General features: G+C 40.6%; 1 protein-coding gene across 2 annotated transcripts; it reads right to left on the bottom strand.

Annotated features, from left to right (window-relative positions):
- Positions 1 to 175: 175 nt before the first annotated feature.
- On the bottom strand, positions 176 to 23,694 carry lurap1 (leucine rich adaptor protein 1). 2 transcript variants are annotated; one of them, XR_014870337.1, is made up of 3 exons: positions 22,910 to 23,694; positions 10,059 to 11,905; positions 176 to 9,892 (listed from the first exon to the last, which is right to left on the bottom strand). XR_014870337.1 is itself a non-coding variant. In XM_085138641.1 (2 exons), exons 1-2 carry the CDS (start codon positions 23,126 to 23,128, stop codon positions 11,033 to 11,035), a joined length of 1,092 nt encoding a protein of 363 aa, XP_084994767.1. In that variant the 5' UTR covers positions 23,129 to 23,694; the 3' UTR covers positions 176 to 11,032. The 2 variants fall into 2 exon arrangements, 1 of the variants encoding a protein (XP_084994767.1); XM_085138641.1 differs by having other exon boundaries at positions 176 to 11,905.

Raw genomic sequence — 23,694 nt, 5'->3', positions numbered from 1 at the left:
AGCAGTAGTCTTAATTTCAGGAGGAGTTATGTACTGTTGAGTTATTTCCTTGCTGAGGGAAGATTCTGTTATGTCCCTCTGTTTCAGTGTTTAAGCTAACAGCCTTGTGGCTCTAGCTTTATTCTAAAATGACTGTGGTAACTAGGGATGGGTATCGTTTAGGTTTTATCCGATACCGGTGCCAAACCGGTACTTTTGAAACGGTGCCGGTGCTTAAACGGTGCTCAAACCGGTGCTCAAACCGGTGCTTAAAGAATGGAAAACACAAAATTGGTCCAAAAGCCTCTCATGTTCAGCTGTTTTTTTGTAAAAAGATAACAATGTTAGCCTTTACGGCAGCTATGGGGCATATATGGTATCACTCTTGGCTGGAAGCAGTGCTTAAACAATGGAAAAAACACAAACTTTGTCCAAAAACCTCTCATGTTTAACTGTTTTCCACTTTTTCTTTGGTCATTTTAGCCTTTTTGGCCAGGGTGAAGGGAGTATCTGCCATCAAACAAGAAGACAGCCGCATGTAGCTATGATGATGTTTGCTACTTCACCTTATGTGCGTTAATGTAATAACGTGGTTAGCCTACTCAACGTAAATTACACACCAACAACATTAAGCTACTCATGCAGAGAAGAACGGCTGCTGCTGCCATCATCATCCGTCATCATTTCTGCTACACTGGCAGCGCTAGGGGCCAGGACTCTCCTCTACGGGTTTTTGGGGGATGTTGCAAACTCCGGGTCCGATAACAGGCACCACCCGCAGTAGATGCGCTCGGTGTGAGGTCTCGCAGCAAGCTGTCAAATACGGCGCATTTCTCGGCTTTTAAAAAAAACCGCTATGCGTCGCCAGGTGTTTCATCGGATTTGAGGTGTTACCTCCTTTGACAGTATCACAGTATCAGCTTAAAGCACTTGTTGCAGGCTGCTGAGTTTGCATATTTTGCTGTGAAGTACAGCCAGACTTTTGACCGCATCGCCTTGGGCATTTTTAATCTGTAGCTCTGCTCTAAAAGAACGTACGTACCTGGACCCGCCCACTATCCTCGGAAACGTAAAATGATTGGCTAGAATCTAAAGTGTATCACAGCTCAGGAAAAAAAGCACCGAAATGTGCGCTGCTTTTCGGTCTGGTTACTACCGTTTATGTCAGAACCGGTGCCATCATGGCACCGGATACCGGTACCCATCCCTAGTGGTAACAACTTTCTCGTGTCCAGCAGGATAACAAACACAATATACTAAGAAGATTATTTTTTAAGCACGACAATGTAAGCAGGAAGTCCTCCTTATTTCCGCATCTCACATCATCTATGTGCAGTCTATACACTGTGGAACAAAACATGCTCAAGTGGAAAAAAACAGAGACCGTGTCAGTGCTCTGAATACAGGTTAACACGATCAGTCGATTGACTGCAAGCTAAAAGTTGCCTCTCTGCAGCCTTCTAAGCATCTGTGGATCTGTGGGGCTTCTTGTGGTTGTAGGTTGTAAAATTAAAGTCCGTGCTGACACAGACATAAACACCAGCCGCAAACACTGCCTGCTTCAATTAGCAGACATGTGCATTTCCAAACGAAACCACTGTCTCCTGTACAGGGAAAATCAATGGCTGACACTGACACTGGCAGCAGCCCGTAAGAGCTCCACATCATCAACACAGCTTTGGTTTCTCCTCACGGGAGAGCAATGATTTTATTACTTACCAGGGAAATTTTAACGTGCAAACTCTCAGGCATGCCGTACATTCACTTCTAATTATGTACATGTTTGTCAGAATTAGAGGTTTTAAAAGGTGGTTCTGTGGATGTTTTTGTCCCGTTTGTGCATTTTTCTTTTTCATGATGGAATTTTACCACACAGCCCGACAGATTACACGCGCTATCCTTGTAGATATTAACTTTAAGCACCACAGACATGCGAGAGTTGGTGTGAAAATTACTGTGTGAGCGCAGAAGGCTGATATGAGTATATCTGAATTTAATTATTTTATTTTTAAGTATACAGTATTGAAAAAAGTAAACACATCTGCAAAGATATTAGAATGTCATCACCATGTAAATATTACATTATTAGTACATTATAGTACTTGGATTGCACCCATTGAGCACTTAAGTGATAGTTGAAACTAATAAGATATTTGTATAATCGATATTGTGCAAAAAAAATGGACACACTTGATAGGGAAATTACACACTGAAAAAATGTAGACCAAAGAAGCTTAAAATATTTTAATGAGCTTTAAAGTTCTTAAAGGTTTTAAAAGGATTTTTTGTTGGTCTAGACAAGCTCCACTTTTAACTATCTACTTCTGCGGTTTGGCAGCTGGGTGTCTCAGTGTTCAGCAACCCAGTGTGCATCGTCACACCTCGCTAACATCACCTCAGTCTGTTAGCCTAACATTTACATTTACATCAGTTGAGAACACAAAACTACCATCATTTTAATCCACTCAGCTAAACATGTTCAGCAAACAGGAGCTCAGAGGTTGCAGTTAGACTACATCCCTGTCCTCTCTGGTGGATCTAAACTAGAAGAATACTTGATTTCTAAATAAAGGACTACATACATACATCCCTGTGGATTCATATATGTTGAACTGGCTGATTTATGAAGCTGTTAAAAACTACATAATCATTTTGACACCCCCTAAAATCAAGCTTTATGGCTTTCGTGCCTTGACCCTTTAGCAGCTGTGATTTTTTCCCCCCCTTTTTTTCAGGATCGTTTTTCACACCTTTTGTAAAACCTTCCTTTTTATCTGGTGCCATCAAGAGGCCAGCATTCTTTCAACCAATACTTTTAATTTATTTCTTCATATACTAAAAGTTCTTGATTTTATGCTGTTCACCAGCAGTTGTTGTTGCATGTCTGCACGGACATTGTTAGCACTGCTGTGTCTGTGCATACCATCTTATTGTCGATGCTAGCTTATATTGTTTCCCAGCCTTCCCTTATCCATGATCTAGCTCAGAAAGACTTTCTTAGTAAACATGGTCCATGGGAAAAAAATATAGTTAGAGGAGTTTTGATGGGATCTACAAAGTTTACTCTCCCACAGCTGTGAGTTATTGCTGGCCGTCATTACTCATGATCATGATTCAGATAAGCAGTTAGAAAAATGAATGCATGGATGTATGGAAATAAATGGGTTTACCACAAACACAAACTGAATTCTGGTATGGGCTGATGTTTGCACGTATACACTCTTCATGCTTTCTACCCTTGAACAATATGTTTAGGTCTGTGACATCACAGTCTAAAGTAGTAATGAACTTCGCTCTTCAAATGCAGGTATCTTCTGTTGGTATTTAGGTGAAGCTGAAATGTCTAAGATTCTCTTGTTTGTTACATATCAGTGCATCTACAGAGCTATGCATATATTAAGTATTGGTGGTTTCATGGATACCAGTATTGTGGTCGATGACATTCTTGAGAATGGAGTCCATGAATGCTTTGAGTGCTAATGGATCTTCGCTGCACTCATTGATCGGGCTAAATATTGATCAGGAATCCACTATTGAAAGCACTCAGTAGTTTACATTAAGCTGAAATAGCAGCTAATCAGGGAGATTCTGGTGTTGAATTTCCAGTTAGTTTGCTCTCATTGGTGGAATCTGATAAACTGAAAAGTTTTCTCAAATTGATTCCAAATAAGTGTTCAGGGAAAACAGCATTATATGACTGTGATCTTCAAAAGGCTCTAAATAAAATGCAATGATAGCACGAACCAAACATTTAAAATAGCTTTAATTATTAGACACACTCGTATAATTTACATACTTCATGATATATATCGCCCACATCAATGAACATAATCCGTTAATTTTTGAACATTTTGACTTTACAAGGAAAAAAAGACAAACAGTTTTTCTAGAAGGCATATTGCATAACAAAATAAAGCTTAACTTTATTGATTCAGCTGAACTGCAGTCAGTCTCTCTGGCCTTTGTCTTTTAATCCTCTAGATTTTGTTTAGCCTAAGTTAGGTTTTGGACCTGGATCAGCACCCAGCATGCACCCAGTAGGGTTTGATTCAGTTCCCTTCCATTTACTTTGAACATTCTGAGATGTGAACAAATACACAGAAACATGAGAATAAAATATAAAAGAACCTTAAAAGAAGGAAATGCTGTCAGCTATCTAGAGACCCATATCAGTCCCAGGATAAATTGTGCTTGGGTGTTGTGTATGCATAAGAAGAAGGAAGAAAACAGCAGGACTCTGGGAGTGGAAGCTTCCTTTTAGCTGCACGCTGTGCACTCGGCTCACTGTTTATCCCCTGACTCTGCCTCCAGAGAGACACACCAGTTTGCCTTCTCACTTTTCAAAAATGGGTAAAAAAAAATGGCAGCAAAAGGCCTCATGGGAGAATTTTAGGTGTCTGAAAGAGAGGATAGCTGAGCTTTATACCAAGGGTGAAGCAGGAAGTGTCAAAAAAAAAGAAATGAGCGATTTCCTCTGCAGCATTCCCCCCAAAATGCAGAATTCTTATCATTTTTAAAGTAATAGAAGAGCAATGAATGGGTGATACTGAATTTTATTTTTGCCGACATGTGTTGCATGTAATCTGTCACTGGTACTCGACAGACTGGATTACATATGATTCTAAAACAGAATCACTTAAAAAGTATCATATTTTAAAAAATCTTTTACATTGTTACTAACTACATTTGATACTTTTTTTATGAACTGACCTTACGTATAATAGTCAAATATTTTGGATGTCTGCTGTCTGCATTTATCACTGATTTCATCTCACCTGCTTTCATTTAGACTGTACTGCTATGCTGTTACTGGCACTGCAGTAAACATTGTTTTATGTAGCCACTAGAGCTCAAGCCTGCTTGGCCTCATTGTCATGGCAACCATGTTCGTGTGGGTATCCGCTCGTCAATGTAATCACACTGTTTGTCTTGCACCCAGAATAGCCAGAGGAGGTATTCTGAAGCCAAAAGCACCTGAAGCCAATGCAAACACGTCGCGCACCGGCCATCTGATAAATCTTGGACACAGAGAGAGCAGAAGAGAAGGATTTACGATCTGCCCAGTGATGTTCACCGTCATGCCCTATGAAAAATTCTAGAAAGAAAGAGGACATTTCTCTCATTCTAGATTAAAAGTATTTTTCACAAGATTTTCAGAACTTACTAACACTTCCATTGTTGCTAATGCACACAGCAGTTATCATCTCACTTTAAAAAACAGTCAGATCACAAGCAGCTCCCCCTGGCACCTAAACTGTCTAACTAAAACATCGTCCATTTTCCAAATGTTCCAACTGTGCCCAGTGAAAACACATTAAACCATTAGGGGACAGAGTATAACTTCAGAAAGACACACTATAGCTTCATATAATGTGTTTTACAGGCTCATTCCCTGAACTAAACATAGTTTTTTTTTCCATATGCCTCCGCTAATTTGGAAAGAAAACCACAAACTGGCGGAGCAGACATTTTTTTGGCATGTTGCATAGCTTTACAGCCAGCATATGTTAAAAAGGGAAACTGTTTCAAATGACTTCATGTCTATACTGTGGTTGGAGGATATACCATGGTTGAAGTAACTATCCTGGGATGGAGAGATGCTCTGCTTGGCTTTAGGGATAAAAAAGATGGGATTTTTAACATCTTCACAGTCAGTTCAAGGTTAAGCTTCATCTCACTTTTCCTCCCTAGCCTCGAGGACTAGCCTACAGTCACTGCATCTGTGGTGCCGGCTGTATGGTGCTGTCTACAGTGAGAAGGCATTGTGTGCGCATGATGTGTGTTGGCACTGACTGAACATTTCCATAAAACCAGTGTGGTGATGGAAAGTAGGACGAAAAGAAAAGCAGGAGGAAAGAGGAAACACTTCAGTGGCTAAAACAAATGGAGCTATTGAGTTTAAGAACATGAATAAATTAGGATTGAGGTAATTGACGCTAAGTCATCATATTCTCTTTTCTAATAGTACACTTGGGAGAATTTTGTATCCAAGATTTGAGCCAGATAGACTATTTTATCACATATCATTTCATTAATCTAGAATCTGTCTTTTCTAAATTATGTCAACGAAAATAGAGCTTCTACCAGAAAGCAAACTTGTCCTATCTAGCTAAAGTGACACTGTCTGGCAGCAGGTTACGTACAAAAGCTCAGGTCACAACTTGCACGTTTACTCTTTATTATTATCTTATGACAGTTAGTCATGAAATTTTGCCTCCAGCATCTACAGCCAATATTTTCCAAGGCCTCAGTAATACAGGCCTACAGACCACTTGCTGACAACCAAGAAAAATGGGTGTTTCATAGTAACATTTATTGCTAAATTTGCACTTACGCAGGGCTAGAGCCCGGCTAGTTCCTCGGGTTATCGGAATATAAAGTCTATAGCCTGACTGTTTGACAAATGGTTGAACAAGGTTGCTTGATGTTGCTTTTAAATTGGTTGCAAAGAGACACATGCTGCTGCATTTAAAACCTTGCGATTACTTTGGTCACATGCAGACCGCCATGGTTACCTCTAATTTGCATGTGAAATGCCAACTTGTCTGCAAACACTTGCTGCTTGCTGAGCAGTACTGAACAGTGCAACACACACAATACTGTTCACCTCCAAAGTAAAAGTTGCCCCTTTTGTCACATGTTGGTTTCGGCAATAAGGCAAAGCTTTTATTTTGAAGGTGAGCATTCTCAGTTTCCTGGCTCAATGGCACTTTTTAGTTTCCCTACCACTGGTGGTTAAGTAACTAACTGCAGACCAGTCTGTGTCTTCCATACAAACCATGGACAACTGCAGGAGCCTGCTAACTACCAGAGGAATTGCAAGAAGTTGACCAGGCTTGAGGCCTGTGCAACTGAGCCTTTATGTAGCTTCCTATGTGCATTTTTAAACTCCTCCTTACTTAATATTTTTTCCAAAATAAATAAGTCATAGTGTTATGGTCAGTGAAGAAAATTTTTTATAGCTAGCAATAGTGAAATGAGAAGCTAACTCTCGTGTATCTGAGCCCCAAACTGCATATGTGGCATGTGAAAATAGAATCTGTGACCATTCAGACACAAAATGGCTGCGTGAATAGTCATCTGGTTGTTTCAAAGAAAAATGAAATGTTATGTTGTTATCAGAGATGGGCAGTAACATCTCTGATAACAACATAACATTTAATGTAATCTGATTACTTTTTTCAAGTAACGAGTAAAGTAAGGGATTACTATTGCAAAAACGGTAATTAGATTACCGTTACTTTCCTGTAGGAACGCTGCGTTACTGCGTTACTAAAAGCGTGATTTTTTGCGAGAATGTCTGATGACAGTGACATAAGCGAGTGCGACATTCGTGACAACAGCTGTGTGCAGATCAACAATGGATAACATATCGAGTGCGGGAGAGAGTATGAGCGTACAGCGTTTAAAGCGTGGAAGTACTGACCTTACTTTAAGTTTGATTCCATAAAAAGTGACAAAAACATTAGTGTCCGTTGTGCGTGGGAAGAAAACTTCTTTTTACAGCGTAAAAACCCCCTAAACTTCTGAGCAAGCACCGAGTGCGCTACGAAGTAATGGGAAACTCACAGAGAAACTCGCGGATTCTTCCACTGACTGCTGCGACACACCTGCACCACGGTAAACCTCCGCCTGCCATAGTCCTGCTTTACAGGTGAAAATAGAGCAAAAGGACCGCTAGTCTTTGACTTTATTTATTTTCTGCTGTGCATCTATTTGAAAGAGTGAGTGTAAACACACAAAAATATATATTTTATGTGCTGGAATGTGCAGAAAATAAGTTTAAATGTTAAACAAATTTCTTCCAGTCAGAGAATGTTGCATATAATTAAATTTTTGCTTGATGCATAAAGTTAAAAGATTAAAACTAATAAAACAAGTTTTAAAAAGAGACTTTTCCATTTGATTACATTTTGTATGATGGATTATGTAGAAAAAGTAGAATTGGGCTGAAAGATCTATCGCTTTATCACCTATTCAGGTTGTAAATCGTGTTTTTAAAAAGTAACTAAGTAACTAAATAATTAATTACTTTTGAAAATAAGTAATCAGTAAAGTAACGGGATTACTTTTTGGGGAAAGTAATCAGTATTTAGTTACTGATTACTTTTTTCAAGTAACTTGACCAACACTGGTTGTTATGGAACCAAGATGACTGAAATGTGCAGAAAGTATGAAAAATGCCCATTTTTGTTGGAACCAGTATCAAAGCTCATATTTTATCAACACTCATATTTAATAGTTTCAAACACTTCCAGGCACTGAAAGAAACTGGACAGATTATGTAATATGTTCCCCTCCATTTACCACATGTGTTGCACCATCCCTGCACCATTAACATGAATAACATGCAGACTGGTGAGTGATGTAGTTACATTGTGATGAGTAAGCTGAAAAAATCTGCGATCCTTTGGGACTCATCTATTCTTATTCATACCTGGGAGGCCAGCTGTGTCTTTCTCTCGCACATGCACATAAAAAAAACGGAACAACAATTCCTTCATCAGTAGCACTGTCATCTATTGAAGATCAGACAGTATTATTAAATTTCAGTTGCTGAGAAGAGGCTGCTTATGTAAGCCAGCAGACAGCCTTCAGGAAATATTGCTTTTCTTCACTGATTGTGTTCAGTCTTCCGCGTACTGCTCACAAATCAACCAATAAAGATGTCAGCACAGGGCAAGCAATATCCACCCAGCCACCATAACACATTTACCAGTCGATACTGAATAGCACACAGGCTTTTGGTCTAGCTATTTGTACACGCAAGCAAAGCCCACGGAGAGGCAAAACTAATAAAAGATTATCATCACAACAGTGCAGTCATCTCAGGGAACAAACAGGCATATGTAGTTAAGGTTTACACCAATCAGGCACAACATTTGCTTTAAAGAAAACTAATACAGGTTAGCATAATTGTCAAAACAGAAGAAAGATTTTCATCCAAAGTCAAGATTTGCCTATAACCAGTCACGACTAGTAACCAGTGCACTGGTAGCTGTACTACAACTCAGTGACTATACAATCGTGCACATGTTTGGTAACGCACTGAAGGGATTAGCTTCACAAAGACACAAATGCTATCACTGGCACTTTTTTTGTTTTTTAATGTGTTAAACTTTTATCTCAGTGCTTCGTCTTCTATTGCAAGTTTGACATATTTTTTAGTGCTGATCAGGAAAGTGTTTGGGGATAAACAATTGGGGAGAAAATCATATTTTTTTCTCTATTTCTTTGTTGAAACAATAAGGCGGTCATTAACCACTGGAAGAGTAGTGATATATTATCAATAAACAAGGATCAATATAGCAATCTTTATTTAGGATTTCAATGAGAGGTTGATTTTACTCTATTACTGCTCAACACGTTCTCACTCCCAAAGCGTAACACTAGGTGACAAATCGTCAGTATATTATGCTTTCGGCCGCCCAACACGTCCCTATATTATGAGTTTGGAAAACATGAGAACTGTCTGGAATGACTCTACATATGTATGTTTATTTTGTTTAAATCGCACAATCTGGCGCGTAGCTTAGAAACGCGGAAGGTCACCTTTCGCGTTTCCATGGAACGCCTCGGGACGTGACAAATCATCAGTATATTATGCGTCGGGAGTGAGAACGGACTCTACTACTATCTTATATGCAGTACACTGGGGTTCATAAAAGCTGTTGTTTGTGGAGTGCGGTAGTCATTCCCAACCTCAGGGTCAGGCCCCTTCAAATGGGCCCTGAGGTAAATTTGAAGAGCTCAGAAGAAACAAAAGAGTTAAATACACAAAGCTTTTGGTTATTTCTCATCACACATTTGCTTTTGATTTGTGAAATACACACAATATGGGCAAAAGTACCGGCCCACCCACACATTACACCAACAGGAGCTGCTCAGCCATTGAAATGATGCCATGAAGCTCCTGGCACACAGATGTTGTGCTGATGTTAATATCACAGGAGGTTTGAAAGTCTGCAACTGCTGAGTCAGATGAGCATTGGTGACTTTTATACCAGGTGCACTTGTAGCAGTTGGTAACTTTATGTGGTCTACCACTTTGAAGCTGTGTTGCTGTGGTTCCCAAACACTTTCGTGTTACAACCTGACGTATTGCAACAGTGGTACAGTGGTATCCTGTTACAGTACCATGCTTGAATTCCTTAGAACAACTCACTCTTTCACAAATGTTTGTAAAGGAAGACTGCATGGTTAGGTGCTTGATGTTATAGAGTTAGAACAATGAAACTAAAAACACCTGAAGGATTAGGAGACTGTGGCCCGATACTTTTGTCTATATATTGCATTAAATCTTCTGCTCTAATACCTCTACAAACTAGTCCAGGAGTACATTTTTTATCGTCTGGCATAGCTACATTTACCTTATTACCCAGAAACTATCACCATAACTGAATAATCTTTCATTTGAAGAGGATAAAAGATAAAAAGTTGGGAATTACAGAATCCACAAAATGTTAAATTGATTATACAAAGTAACTAATAATAACTAGCTTTTGTAAAGGTTCAGAATTAATATATTGGTGGCAATATTGTTCCTAGATTATTTTTAAAAAAAAAATAAAGTCGAAGTCAAGGCAAAGTTTAAATTTTGACTTGCTGATAAAGTACGTGTCAAACAATCTGAAGTCATGTTTCAGCTCTCTGGCAGATCGTCTCACTGTGCTTTATTTTTCAGGAAAACAAAATAACGTAAAAGAAAAGAAACTGAAATAATATCAGGGATTGTTAAAAAGACCCTGAGGAAAATCTGTGACACAGGATTTTAAAGTTGATTTTGTGAGGCACCCCTGTTTGGCTATATATGGTCCAAAATCCCTTAATACTGACATCAATGTTTTATAGGAAGTTAGTGCAGTTACAGGAGGGAACAAAAGAAGAAACAGGTAATTGTCTCTCATACCCAGTGTCTTTCACCGGGGAAAGCCCCATTATGTGCCTTTCACAACAGCAGTGCACTCTTCTTTTAATCTTCAGTGATCTGGGTTTTGATGTTGCAGAGGGAGTGTTCAATAGTGGCTTTAGTCCCTCTCTGTGATTATCCTTCTTACAAAAACGTCACATCTTCTTGCGACTGCACCCAGCGCCAGTGGGCGTCGTACTCCAGATGCATTTTGCCATTCATTTTGCACGTGTCCAAGTCAATCTTTCCATTTTTGTAAGGTTTAACTTTGGGGCTCTGGCTGGTTGCCAGTTTCTCACTGAGACAGGTGCGGGTCGGGCTGCCTCTTTGTGTGGTTGATTTCTCCAGGACACCATTAGCTTTAAGGCCTTGTGTTGGAGTACTGACCTTAAACATGGGGCTTCCCTTATCTGTCTCTGCAGTCTTGGTCCAGATGGGAGCACCTTGCTTGAGGCCCTCAGACTTGGCTTGTGGAGAGCTGCCGGGAGTTGCTGGCTTCCCACTTTCAGTTCCTCCAGTTCCCTTCCCAATGGCAACATTCCCAGGTCCACCTTTCACTTCTGGAATAATTCCAACCCCAGTACCATTCTCACTTCCCACAGCACTCGACCCAGACTTCAGCACTAACACGGGCCCTGACACCGCTGTAGTGGCTGTGGCCACGGAGCCTCCCGCCATGCGGCCCCCAGCAGTAGCCTCCGAAACTAGAGGTGTGGTGGAGCAGATGACGGATTCGGAGCTGGAAGGGCAGTACTCATCCATGTCGTCTGCCAGCGTGTCCAGGTAGCTGCCAATGGAGATGTTGTCTAGCTTGTCATTGGGGTCCTGCAAGCTGCTCCAGGAGCCTCTCCAAGAGGTGTCGGGTCCCTCCCCCAGGCTGTACTGGCTGCTGGTGAGGCTGCTGCAGCGGCTGGTCAGTGTGCTGCGCTCCTCAAACAGCCATTTCACTGCTTCGATGCCCTCGTGCACCGCCAGCAGCTGTTGCAGGATCTTAACGTCCACCGAGCGCAAGTGAGCCTGCGGACACAAAAAAGGAGATATTCTAAATTTACCATAATGATGCATGCTTACTTTCACAGTGGTCATGTTTTGATAGTGTGCAATGTGCAACAAAAGAGAAATCTAAACAGATGTTGAACTTTGGAGGCCGCACATATTTATGTAAAGCTGTCAGCTTTGGCTCTAGGGACAAGTGCAAACACCGTTATAATGCTATTAAACTATTCCAGATTACTCTAATTGGAAGAAACTAATAACAGAAACTGCCTGGAGTCCACAATACTAAAAATGGGAAACAAATAAAGTAAAGGTGGAGGGGAAACAAGGTTACAGATGGATATTACAAGGGAATGTGACTGAAGCTGAGTTTGTAGGAGAAGCTAGTGAGAGATGGAAATTTGATACAGTGGAAAGTAAGACGCATTAGTAAAGAAAGTCGAGAAAAAGCTTGACCTTTTTTCCTTTTCAGCTGACTTTTAAATGCTGTAAATGGTGCGAAGGATTCAAAAGTTAATCTACGACTTCTGTCATAAATAAATAAAGCAATAATTGCTTCAGCGGGCCTCTAGCAGCCACGGGTATCTTCAAATACAATATGTGTGTGGGAGGATAATAAAGCTAAATGGTGACTTAGAAGGAGAAAGATGGCTGCAGTCATGGAAAATTCTTCCCTAGAATACATTTGCAGAAGTTCTCAAAGCAAAGTGCTGAGTCCAGAGGTGATATATGGCAACAACATTCAAAGCTCTGACCACTTAGATCACCTTGGCTTTGAGCCTTTGATTTCAAAGTATTCTTCAGTTTCCTCCTTATGTATCACTTTTTGCTGGTCTATTACTGTGCCCCGGGAGGCTGGCTGTATCCCTTTTTGGGAATCATTAAAATTTATGGTAATTTATACATATTTGTGTATTTCATCTCAGATAATTTTGGGTTGGACAGACAAAATATACAATTATAGTTTTACAGTCTTTTTACATTTTATTTTACTACATCGCACTGTGAAAAGTGAAAGTCCTGCAAGTGTAACATTATGTATATTCCAGCGCTAACACAGCATTGGGATAATAAAGTGTTGAGTAAGTTTAACACCCCAAAAAACTCTGAGTTAACTTTGTTAGCAGAGGCCTCAGGCCACTAAGACCTTTCTGACCTTTTGGAGTTTAAGTGTAACAGTTTAATTGATTCTTATAAATCAATAAATCAGTCTGATGGAATGAATTGATGGATCCAACCTACTAAGTTACTCATCAGTTCTGATGAAAACACTGGCAGAAGAATTAAGAAAGCCGCTCTATGGGGTGTTTAAAAACCTGACGTTCTTCCATCCAGATGGAAAATGGTGCACGTGGGCATGAATTAATATGTCTCATACTTCGTTTCTATGCATCGGTAGTGGCTGACCTTTGGATAAGCCATTCACTGTTTAAGACCACAGCACAGGCTGCTTGGTATAAAAAAAAGAAAGAAAGAAAAAGCTATGGCAAATTCAATCCACTGATGTTGAGTGGTTTTCCTCCATCTTCCTCAGTATCAAACCTCACTGTGGTGAATCAAACCGTGCAGCAGGAAGCTGATCGACATCAGTGGTTTCTAAACTGGGTATTAAGAAAAGATCATTTTTGCCCCGTTTTTTCCTCTAAGACTGCTGAATACTTTGACCTCTTGAATCTTTCTAAAAGTGTGGTTTGACTCAGCTGCAGGAGGGAGAGGTAGGGCAGGATGGTTCAGGTAGAGCAGTCAGGGTGGGTTGATTGGCACAGCTGTCACGCACTGGCTCATCAGTCTCCCCTTCTTATGCAGTAACATGCTCGAACCTTGGGCTGCACCACAGGCCAACCACAGAGTCCGGCTCTGTGCATCATGATTAAAAAACGTAACCAACAATTGTCAAACTCATCAATGGGAAGCAGCAGTTTTAATCACTGCATGCTCAAAGTCGGTTGGTGCCCATCACCTAAAGAATACTAACTTTCTCTTTGAGCTTACCACATTTGCTCAAAAACCTTTTGCTCAGTCTGTGCCGTGAAAGATTTAAATGGCTCACGTGACTTGTAGAACATCGCCACAGCATGACTAAACCATAACCAGACCTTATCCAGAGTGTAGTTTTAACTGTGGAGAAAACACACAAGATTGAACTTATGGGAACCAGTTTTTTTGTTGATTATCACAAGTAAACACAGGCAACACACTTCAGAAGAAAAAAAATGTGGATATGAGATGAAATAGAAGGGTTTCATTTTACTTTCTTTACTGGAGGAGAATTGAGCTGTGTGGTCAACGTTCTGGTAAATTCTGAAGCCAAAGTCAGTGGTTATGCTAAATTACACAGGCAGACACAGCTCTAATACACACACACACACACACACACACACACACACACATATATATATATATAATATATATATATATATATATATTTGTTCATGAATATGTGGGTATGAACCCACCGGCATCCTGGCACACACAAGTTTTGGGGTGGGGCTCAAGGCTTGAGGTTTTTGGCTGGCAGAGACCGAGTGCTTAATGAGGGTGGCAATAAAAGTAGCTCCGTGCCTCTCAGCGCTGAGGTGGCACAATGCTAACGAAGCTATGAGCTCCACCAGTCTATGAACACTTTGCTGCAGAACTACACTGACTTTAACTGCTGCTGTCGCAACAGGTCATTTTTTTTTCTGCGATATTAATTTGGGCGGTTGGTTAGAGATTATATTTTTATACTGTACATTAACCAAATTCACCAATGCATAAAATTAAAACAAGTTATACACCAGAGATGCATTTGTAATTTTACACAAGCAGAGGGACCATCTGTGGGTGGCCTTGCTGCCACACCTTAGCTTTTTTGGGGGGATAATAATTCTTCTGTAAGGCTACTGCCTCTGAAATACAACTAGATATATGGCATTTGCTCTTAACACAATATCTCAGAAAGTGTTAGTGGAAAATCTTCAATAAAAATGTAAAAGAAATCATCTTTGTCCTCTCAACTCTGCATGCCTTCTTTACTCAGGTCACAAAATCGATTAGTTGCCTACAAATCGACATATTAAAATATGCAAATGTTTTTTCATAATTAAATTTAAACAATGACAGCCACGTGTTCCAGCTTTTTGCTAAAAGTGAAATCCATCATGTTTGTGTCAGCTGTTTCCTGCTTTGTTTGCTCTGCTGCTCTTCAAGAGGGACTTGTTTCAATCCCCATTATATTCATTACTTTGAGACTGATTTGAAGCATTTAATTACACAACAAAGTCAAGCGTGCACATCAAAGAAAGGATGAAAAAGGTTGAAGTGGGGCCAACAAAGTTTAATGTGAATGGGACTAATCAGCCTTAAGGATTTAATATCATTAATCATGTTTTTTGCATTTCCTGAAACATCGGTACATCGCCAAACACACTCCTGCTTCCTTACTCAGCATGAAGCCACGCACCAGCTGGCAGACCCACAGGTTTCTGGAAAGCTAATTTTCCTGCCTTTTATATTATCAAATAAGACAAGTACCTGCACTCTGCAAACAAATCAAACTCGTTGTTTCATATTAAAAGATTTCTGGTGCAGAAGAAAGACTTCATTTGTTTTGGATCTCTGCTAAAATCTTTGTAATATTTATCCGCCTCAGGAAATATTTATTACTGTGTAATGAAAGCACAAAAAGTACTGCTTCATAAAGTGTCAAAATATACGTCATAATAACAATGATCGGATGATGATCATTAGGTATCTTTATCTTTAGCTCTCCACATTAACAGTGAAATAAATAACTTGAACACGTGTTTCTGGTATCTGATCCATTAATTAACTAAAAAAAACACAACACAGACAAACCAACAGTGTAAATGAGTACTTGTGGTCTTTAAATGTGCAAATACTGTAGCTGGAGCACACGGTGCCCACAGTGGGACGTGAGGAAAATCTTTTAGCTCTAAGAATATCAACAGAAGAAGACGGCAACACTGAGTGATCTCATCTGAGGGAATTTAATTGTTGAAGGGTTTCCTTCTCTAACTTTGCTTTGATCCCTTTCAGAGTCAACAGAACAAGTGGAGAACTGCAATGTGCCCCAAAATGCTTTCAGCGTTCTGCACCTTACAACGAGAACACGTTCTAATTGTTGGACAATTTACCACTCTAGATATTCACCTTTTTGACTTTGTATTTTTCCTTCAGTACTTTTATGGACACCATTTTCTGTCAAGCTGTGGGGAGAGTGTTGAGCATATGTAGGGATTAATACGCAGGTACAGACTTCTTCCTGTTCTCTTTCAGACATGATGATTGAGTTGGTATTTCATGTTATGTTGATTTTGTTTGTGCACATATGTATGTGCGTGAGTAAATGAATGTATATGTGTATTTATTCGGTTTTTTGCTTTACATGTCTGAAATTAAAGTTTATCATCATCATCATCCTGTAGATTGTGATAGGGTATGATCCATGACGCACACTGTCCTGTGGCTTCCTATCATCTCACAGCAACCTAACAGATTGCTGAATTCCTGCCAGCTGGGACACCAGCAACATAAACACAGTCACTGCTCTCTCTCTCTCTTTCGTATCCCCTGGTGCCCGTGTCTGCTGTTTCACCTTCCCAATCTAACTCGGGCCCTCAGACATACTGCGTCCTTGCAGAGACCCTCTAGTCTCCATTAGGCAGCAGAAGGTCAGCCCAGCCCTCCATAACTCACCAGCTGCTCCATCTGTCTGCATTCACGTCTGAATGCCATTCTTTCTGTTCCTTTTCTTCTTTCTTACTACAGGACAGAATGCTGAATGGCAACATGCGGGATTTCACCGTACAGCACAAGTCAAGCCAAGTGAAGATCACTGTCTTATGAAATAGCAACGCAAACTACAAAGAATTTTGGCCCTCATGGAACATAATATGCAAGTCAATGGATACAAAGAGGAGCAGAGGCTCATTCTTCAAAGCAGATGTAGCCCCTTCTCTGTTTGTCCATCTACTTCCTGCAAACATTACTGTCTAAACCTGCTGTCACATAAGAAGAAATGAAGCCTGGACAGAAGACCTACCAGGCTCACTGATATTATGGTTACAAGCAACAAAACGAGATGGAGAGAAAACAGGAAACAAAATTGTGGTGGAGGAATAAAAGAGCTGCAGATCACTCAGGAATAATTGAATTTAACAAAACCCTGTACTGACTGTGACATCTGTGACAGCATAGCCAGTAACCAGTCAGAGAAAGAAGCCTGAGATTAAACAGACTGGATTTTGATTCCCTACAGCTCGGCTCTGCACGGAGAGCTGACTTTGCACTGACATTCATCTGCCCAGAGGTGGAAGACAGAGAGAGGCTGACATGGGAAAGCTAAAGTGAATAAAAAAGGAGGAGTTAGCAAAACGTAAGGACATACCTCGAGCAACAGCATAACATTTGCCCTTTGGTAGCTTAAAATACAGATGCTGATCATTAATAAAATGCACAAAGCAGCTTATATATAAAAGGCCCTTCAGTGTGTGTGTGTGTGTGTGTGTAAGGCTTAGTGCCAGTCTTCTCTGGCTTTAAAGGAGTGTCTCTATCCAGTAAATCTGTTTAGATCAGTGAAGTGGAGAGTGGAGATTGCTGGAGACGAATGCGAAAGACAGATGCTTTCAAACTGCTCCTGCAGAGATGAACAGCAGCACTAAAATCATTCACAGCAACATTTATCTGCCTTCAGCTCTTTCCCCACCGAATCAAGTCATGAGCCGAGCCGGCGACAAACGTGTTCTGAAGTCACCCGTTACTGCAAACACATGTACACATTTGTCTGGAAGCAGTTATATAACACATTACTCTGCTAGAGTCAGTAATCACACTACAGCTACAGTATAATAAATCATTTAGAGCAGCTGCATCTAATATTTGATGAATTCTTTGTTCGTTTTTTTTGTAGTATTACAGTTTTTGTGAACAAATATAGTAACTGCCAACTCAGGTTCACTTGTGTGATGACTTGCATTATTCTTAATTGTTAAACTGTATTGTTTTTAGGTTTTGAACTAGCTGGGTATCATGTGGGCAAAGAAACGTGTCCGTATCTTTCGCTTTCCTGAATAATGATCCTATGTCACTATTCGGTGACTCTAAGCTGGCTGTCTTAAAAGTCTCTGATGATCCATGTCTATCATCCAAGTAACAGGAAATAGGATGTTAATGACCATAACAATTTTAAAGGCTAATTTTAAAGATCTGTAGTTTCGTTTTGATTTATATTTTGTACTTTAGGCCAATCGAATCAGTGTGTTTTTCAAAGACGTACTGTATTAGAAATGCAACATGACTTCCTGTTTTTCCTGCTATTTAACAAGAGTAACACTTCGATATTAGTGGTAATGTACACACACACACACACACACAAATATGCACAGTGTTGATCTTACACAGGCAGATGCTGCAGCCCACCAATGCCACACAGTGTGGTTATGGATACAAAGTAACAGATGAATGAGGAACAGAAGGGTCCACACAAACACACACTTTCAGAGTGGAAAAAGAAGCAGTTTATAGCCGACTCATTAACATCTCGCCTGCTCGTTTGAGCTTATCAGCATGACAGAAAATGTTGGGAAATAAAAGAACACGGTGACTTTGCTGGGCTGTGTGCACGACTGTGTGCACGAGAGAGCTCTTCCATTAAGTATCTCCCTGCAGCCTCTGTGCACACACATTAGTACTGCACATCTTACTAAGCAGATTTCAGATGATGCTCCCATCTCTTCTTCTGCACTCTCATTACACAGCACCACTCACACAGATGAAATAACCATGCACACTTGCATGCGCACACATGCACACAGGCACACACACACTCACATACTGGAGCAGCCCGGAGCTGTACTGAAAGTTTCACTCCCTTACAGTTAGAAAACGGTTCTTCATCACTATCACTTCTCTCTCTGTCCTCCCGCTTCTGCAAAAAACTTGATAAATGACTAAAACTACTAACAGTCCAGCCTGCTTCTATAGTCTTAACAGATTTCCAGCAAGTCTGGATGTCTTGTGAATACAAATGTGGGCTAAATATGCAATTAGGTTAGGTACTATACAACCTACAACAGCAGCTGAGCTTTCTTCTGTACACACTAACCCTCTAACCCACTAACACTCATTTATTCATTTATATTCTGATTTATATCTAAATATTACCATGTTTACAATACATATATGGATTATGAGAAGAAAAAAAAAAAAAACACCTTAAAACTCAGACTTTTTGCTTTTTAGAGCTAACACATCCATTACAATGCGCCTTTCTGGTCACAAAATTACAGACAGGCAAGCTGCAACTTCAGAATCCATGTGATGTTCACACTAAACCTCCCGCGTATGCGTATTTCCGTTGACATAGTGGTCAACATGTCCAGAGATCAGATATGACTCAGATGTAGGACTACATATGCACTTGGCCCAGATGTGATGTGAAAAAGGGTTTTTTAAGACTTCTGTGGGAAAAAAAAGGAAAAAACAATCTGAGTCATTCACACACCACTTTTGAAAAAATAAAAAAAGGTTTTGTGATCCATCTTCCAATGGATTCACACGAGCCGCTACATCCTCCATGCAGATTCTCAGACCACACCCGTCACCAAAAGCCCTGAACTGATACAACAACCTAAGAGCGAGCGTTTTATTACTCACCAGCTATTTAAGCTTAAAAGATATACACACACACAGGCTCAAGGAATACGAGCCTAATTCAAACTCAAAGACACGTGGCAGAAAATACTAAACAAATGTGACGATGACAGCCGATCATGTTTCTTTCTGAAAACTTTGTTTACACCAAGCAAGCTAACTTAAGACACATGCTGCCACCATCATGAGTCCTGGAGTGAAATCAGCTTCTATTTCTACCATGCGACCAAACTGCTAATGTGTTTTTGGATGTTTGAATGTAACCAATGTGTTTTGGAGCGACTCTTTCAGAAAACAGCTTGTTCGGTTTGGAAGTTCGGTTGTGGCAGCGCACACGCTCTTGTGTCACAACCACAGATGGGGAGACGGGGTGCATGCCTGCATCTGCCGCAGGAATGTGTGACATACATGAACATGTTTGTGGTGGTGGTGGTGGTGGTGGGGGGGCAACTGTAGAGTGGTGCATTATTGCTACAGTCCTCCACTGTTTGACGCGAGGTGGGGTTGATGTAAACAAGAAAACAGAGAAGTGCTTGTTGGACGGAAGCTCTGCTGTAGAAGAAATAATCAGTTCTGCAGAAACACAGAGCGGCCTGCTGTGGATAAACGAGGGATGGAATCATTTAATAAGAGAAACTGAAAAACAGTCTTGTTCAGAGGTATGATATGAGTATGTATCACACCAAAACTAATCCCAGTGGACTGAAATGTATGCAATATGTTAAAAACTACTTTCTATAAATGGTGCAAGCGCAGCTAGACAATAGGAAGAGAGCGCCTTCACCACGGCCCCGTGTGCATTTTTACCTCCACTTATTTCCAAACAAAGTGCAGCTGCTGGCAGAGCGAAGAGCAGCTTGAATTATTGAATGAGTGGATACAAGGAGCCTTCACATTTTATTACTCAAGTCCAGTCAAAGTAAAATTACATCTGTTGCATTTAGTCACAATCAAATTCATCATTAATCATTCATCTTAATAATCAAATGTAGACTCCTGATTTTCTTCTTATACTACTTAGTATTATACTACTTAATAATAAGAGCAATGTTCATATTAAAATATAGTTTGCACACATGTTAGGGGAGGCTGTAGCTCAGGAGGTAGAGCGGGTAACCTACTGATCGGCAGCTTGGTGGTTCGATCCCTGGCTCCTCCAGTCTGCATGTCAAGTATCCTTGGGCAAAATGCTAACCCCAAGTTGCTCTCCAATGCATCCATTGGAGTGTGAATGTAGTTAGAAAAAGCTTAAAGAAAGTGAATGTGTTGTATAGAGTGCTTTGAGTACTCTGGAAGAGTAGAAAAGTGTGATATCAGTCCACAAATTATTTTTGTCATAATCGTACAGCGACACAGACACATCAAGTGTTGCATTGGGTGTAAACATAAAATTTAATTATGCTGGATTCAAAATACATTAATACTTCACTGACCTAACTGGCTAATTTTGACATGTTGATAATATAATAATTATGTTATCTAAGACATTAAAGAGAGATTGATGCTAACATTTAGCTTTCCAAAAGCTGAAACATCCATTGGCAAGTATAATTCTTAAAGCAGGCATATGTAACGTTTGCTACTCAGTGATAACAGCATTCCCCGTAGCTTCAACTGGTAATAAAAGGCCTCTGGACTTTGGAGTCTTTTAAGCTCCAGTACTGAATTGTAGTGAAACAAATCATAGCAGCTGCAATTCAATTCAGTTTCATTTATATAGTGCCAAATCAAAATACAAGTAACTTCAAGGCACTTTATATTGTGAGGTAAAAACCCCACAATAATTCTCAGAAAACCCCAACAATCAGACGACCCCACTATATGAAAGCAGTTGGCTGTAGCTCAGGTGGTAGAGCAGGTCATCTACTGATTGGAAGGTTGGTGGTTCGATTCCTGGCTTCCCCTAGTCTGCATGCCAAATATCCTTGGGCAAGATACTAACCCCAAATTGCTCTCCGATGCATCCATCGGAGTGTGAATGTTAGCTATAAAGCACTTAGAAAGATGGGTGAATGCACAAGTTATGTAAAGCGCTTTGAGTGCTCAGATGAGTAGAAAAGCGCTATATAAGAACCAATCCATTTACCAGTTGGAGACAGTGGGAAGGAAAAACTCCCCTTTAAAAGGAAGAAACATCCAGCAGACCAGGCTCACGGAGGGGCACCCATGAAACACAAAATCGTCATCTCGATATGGAATAGAATTTGTTGGTTTACTCTTCATCCACCTAACTTTAGGAACATTTTAGCCACAAACAGCCATAAGAGAAAAGTTGGCATCTATTGCAAGTTATTATGTAATCCTGCTCTTGCTTTGTGTCTAACCAGCAGCTAAACCACTTGATTTTGTGTCATGTAGGCATAATCTGCCAAGCTCTGCCCTCAGTGTCTCCTTAGAAATGTACTTTCCTGGAAAACTGTATACATTCTCCCAAGTTACATACAGACAGACGCTTTTGAGGGAAGGCGTGGGAACAAATGAGATGCTACTGGTGCTGTTACGAGTCAGCGAACTCCGAAATCATGCTGAGGCTGTTATTATTCCCAACATTAAGGTAAAACACTTACTTATTATAGCTTTAAATGTGTGAGCCCACACAATAATTAAGGAATATCCAAAAAGCTGAGGTTAGTGAGCTTACCAGAGGCCTAACAATTAGCAGGGGCCCTAAAAGCATCCTTAAATCTCACTGTCCTAAAGTATCATTCATCACCAGAGGCACAGGATAAGAAAATTATTTGGCATTTAGCGCCTTCTGAAATACAGATTATCTGGTCATTTTAAAGAATGCTGACATATTGCAGTGAGTCCCACTGTGGGCTCTGAGCGCACAGTGGGAGCAGGAAGGACGACTTGGAGTATAAAACACAGTCATTTATCTTTTCTCCGCTGTCAAGTGGAGCATCACACTACAGTTTATTATGTTAGGCTAGTGATCATGTGAACATGACGTGGCTTAGGTTCCTCTGGTCAAAATTATACTGTTATACTACTTTATGGATTGTTACTTATATTCAGTTATTTTAATATAAAGAGTTGAACAGAAAACAAGAACTTAATAAAGAGAAGTAAGGAAATTTTAAAAATGGCATGCTGTATAGTCAGATAACATGTTAAGTACCTCTGTCTCTGGGCTCTCAGGAGTTGTGTAGGCTTCTGTACCTGCACATAATTTCAGATACACGCTAGCAATGACAACCCGATCTGCTGATAAATGTTCAAGTACTCGAAACAACGCTGTCTGCCGGGCTCAGCATTCATCGTCATAATGACAGCTCTGTACCTGGCTGACTTTTATGAATGACACATCCTGGAAAACAAGAGTCTGCCACGCATCCTGCGGGCACATATATGAGAACTGTGGATTCTTACCATCTCCATCTTCAGTTTTCTTATCTTTTCATCCAAACTCTTCATCCCGGTCTCTTTACCGGTGTCGTGCGCGAGGGCCAGCTTGGCGTCTGCCCGGAGAGAGGACGACTCTTCCCGCATCCACCTGAGCAAACCCTCGGGGGTCTTCCGGCCGATTTTCGCCTCTATGTCTTTGAGGTCTGGGATGCTCTCGCTGACAGTACCTTCGTCCATCGCCATGAGTGTTTTTACACCGATAAGATCCGCAGGACAAAGATTACGTCCTTCGGGTTCCTCGGAGATTGTTCCCTATCAAGCTGCGAGAGTCACTTCCTATAGGCTTGTATGGCATCCTATGCGACTGCTGCTGAGTTGGACTGCGCCAGGGAAGGAAAACTGTTTGACAGTATCAACACAGCAGTGTGAGCTTATTCCAGCAGTATGATACAGAGAGAAATCCTCGATATGTGGGTTATTTTAACTCTGTCATCATGTTGTGTTAAATTAATGAAGCCTCTGTATCTAAACTGCTGATGGTCATCAAGTGAAAGCGGGGGGAAATCCAATTTGTTGCTTTCCCCTCCTTGATTGCTTCCTTTACAGCTGTAAATGCAGTCTGATCTCCGGAGTCCCGAGTCCTGAGCTGCAGCTCGGTGAGGCTGGTGTTTGGGATCTGTACGCTGAGCCACACTGCGCAGATTCCACCTGCATGATGACAGCGATCAGGAACCGCAGAGTGGGAGCGGAGACCCGATAGCGTCAAGTCACCAGCGATAACCCTCGGTAGCTTCCGGGAAAACTTTCAA

The sequence above is a fragment of the Neolamprologus multifasciatus genome, chromosome 17 (genome assembly GCF_963576455.1).
Source record: "Neolamprologus multifasciatus chromosome 17, fNeoMul1.2, whole genome shotgun sequence".
Taxonomy (NCBI): domain Eukaryota; kingdom Metazoa; phylum Chordata; class Actinopteri; order Cichliformes; family Cichlidae; genus Neolamprologus; species Neolamprologus multifasciatus.
This window is presented reverse-complemented; position numbering and strand designations above follow the sequence as displayed.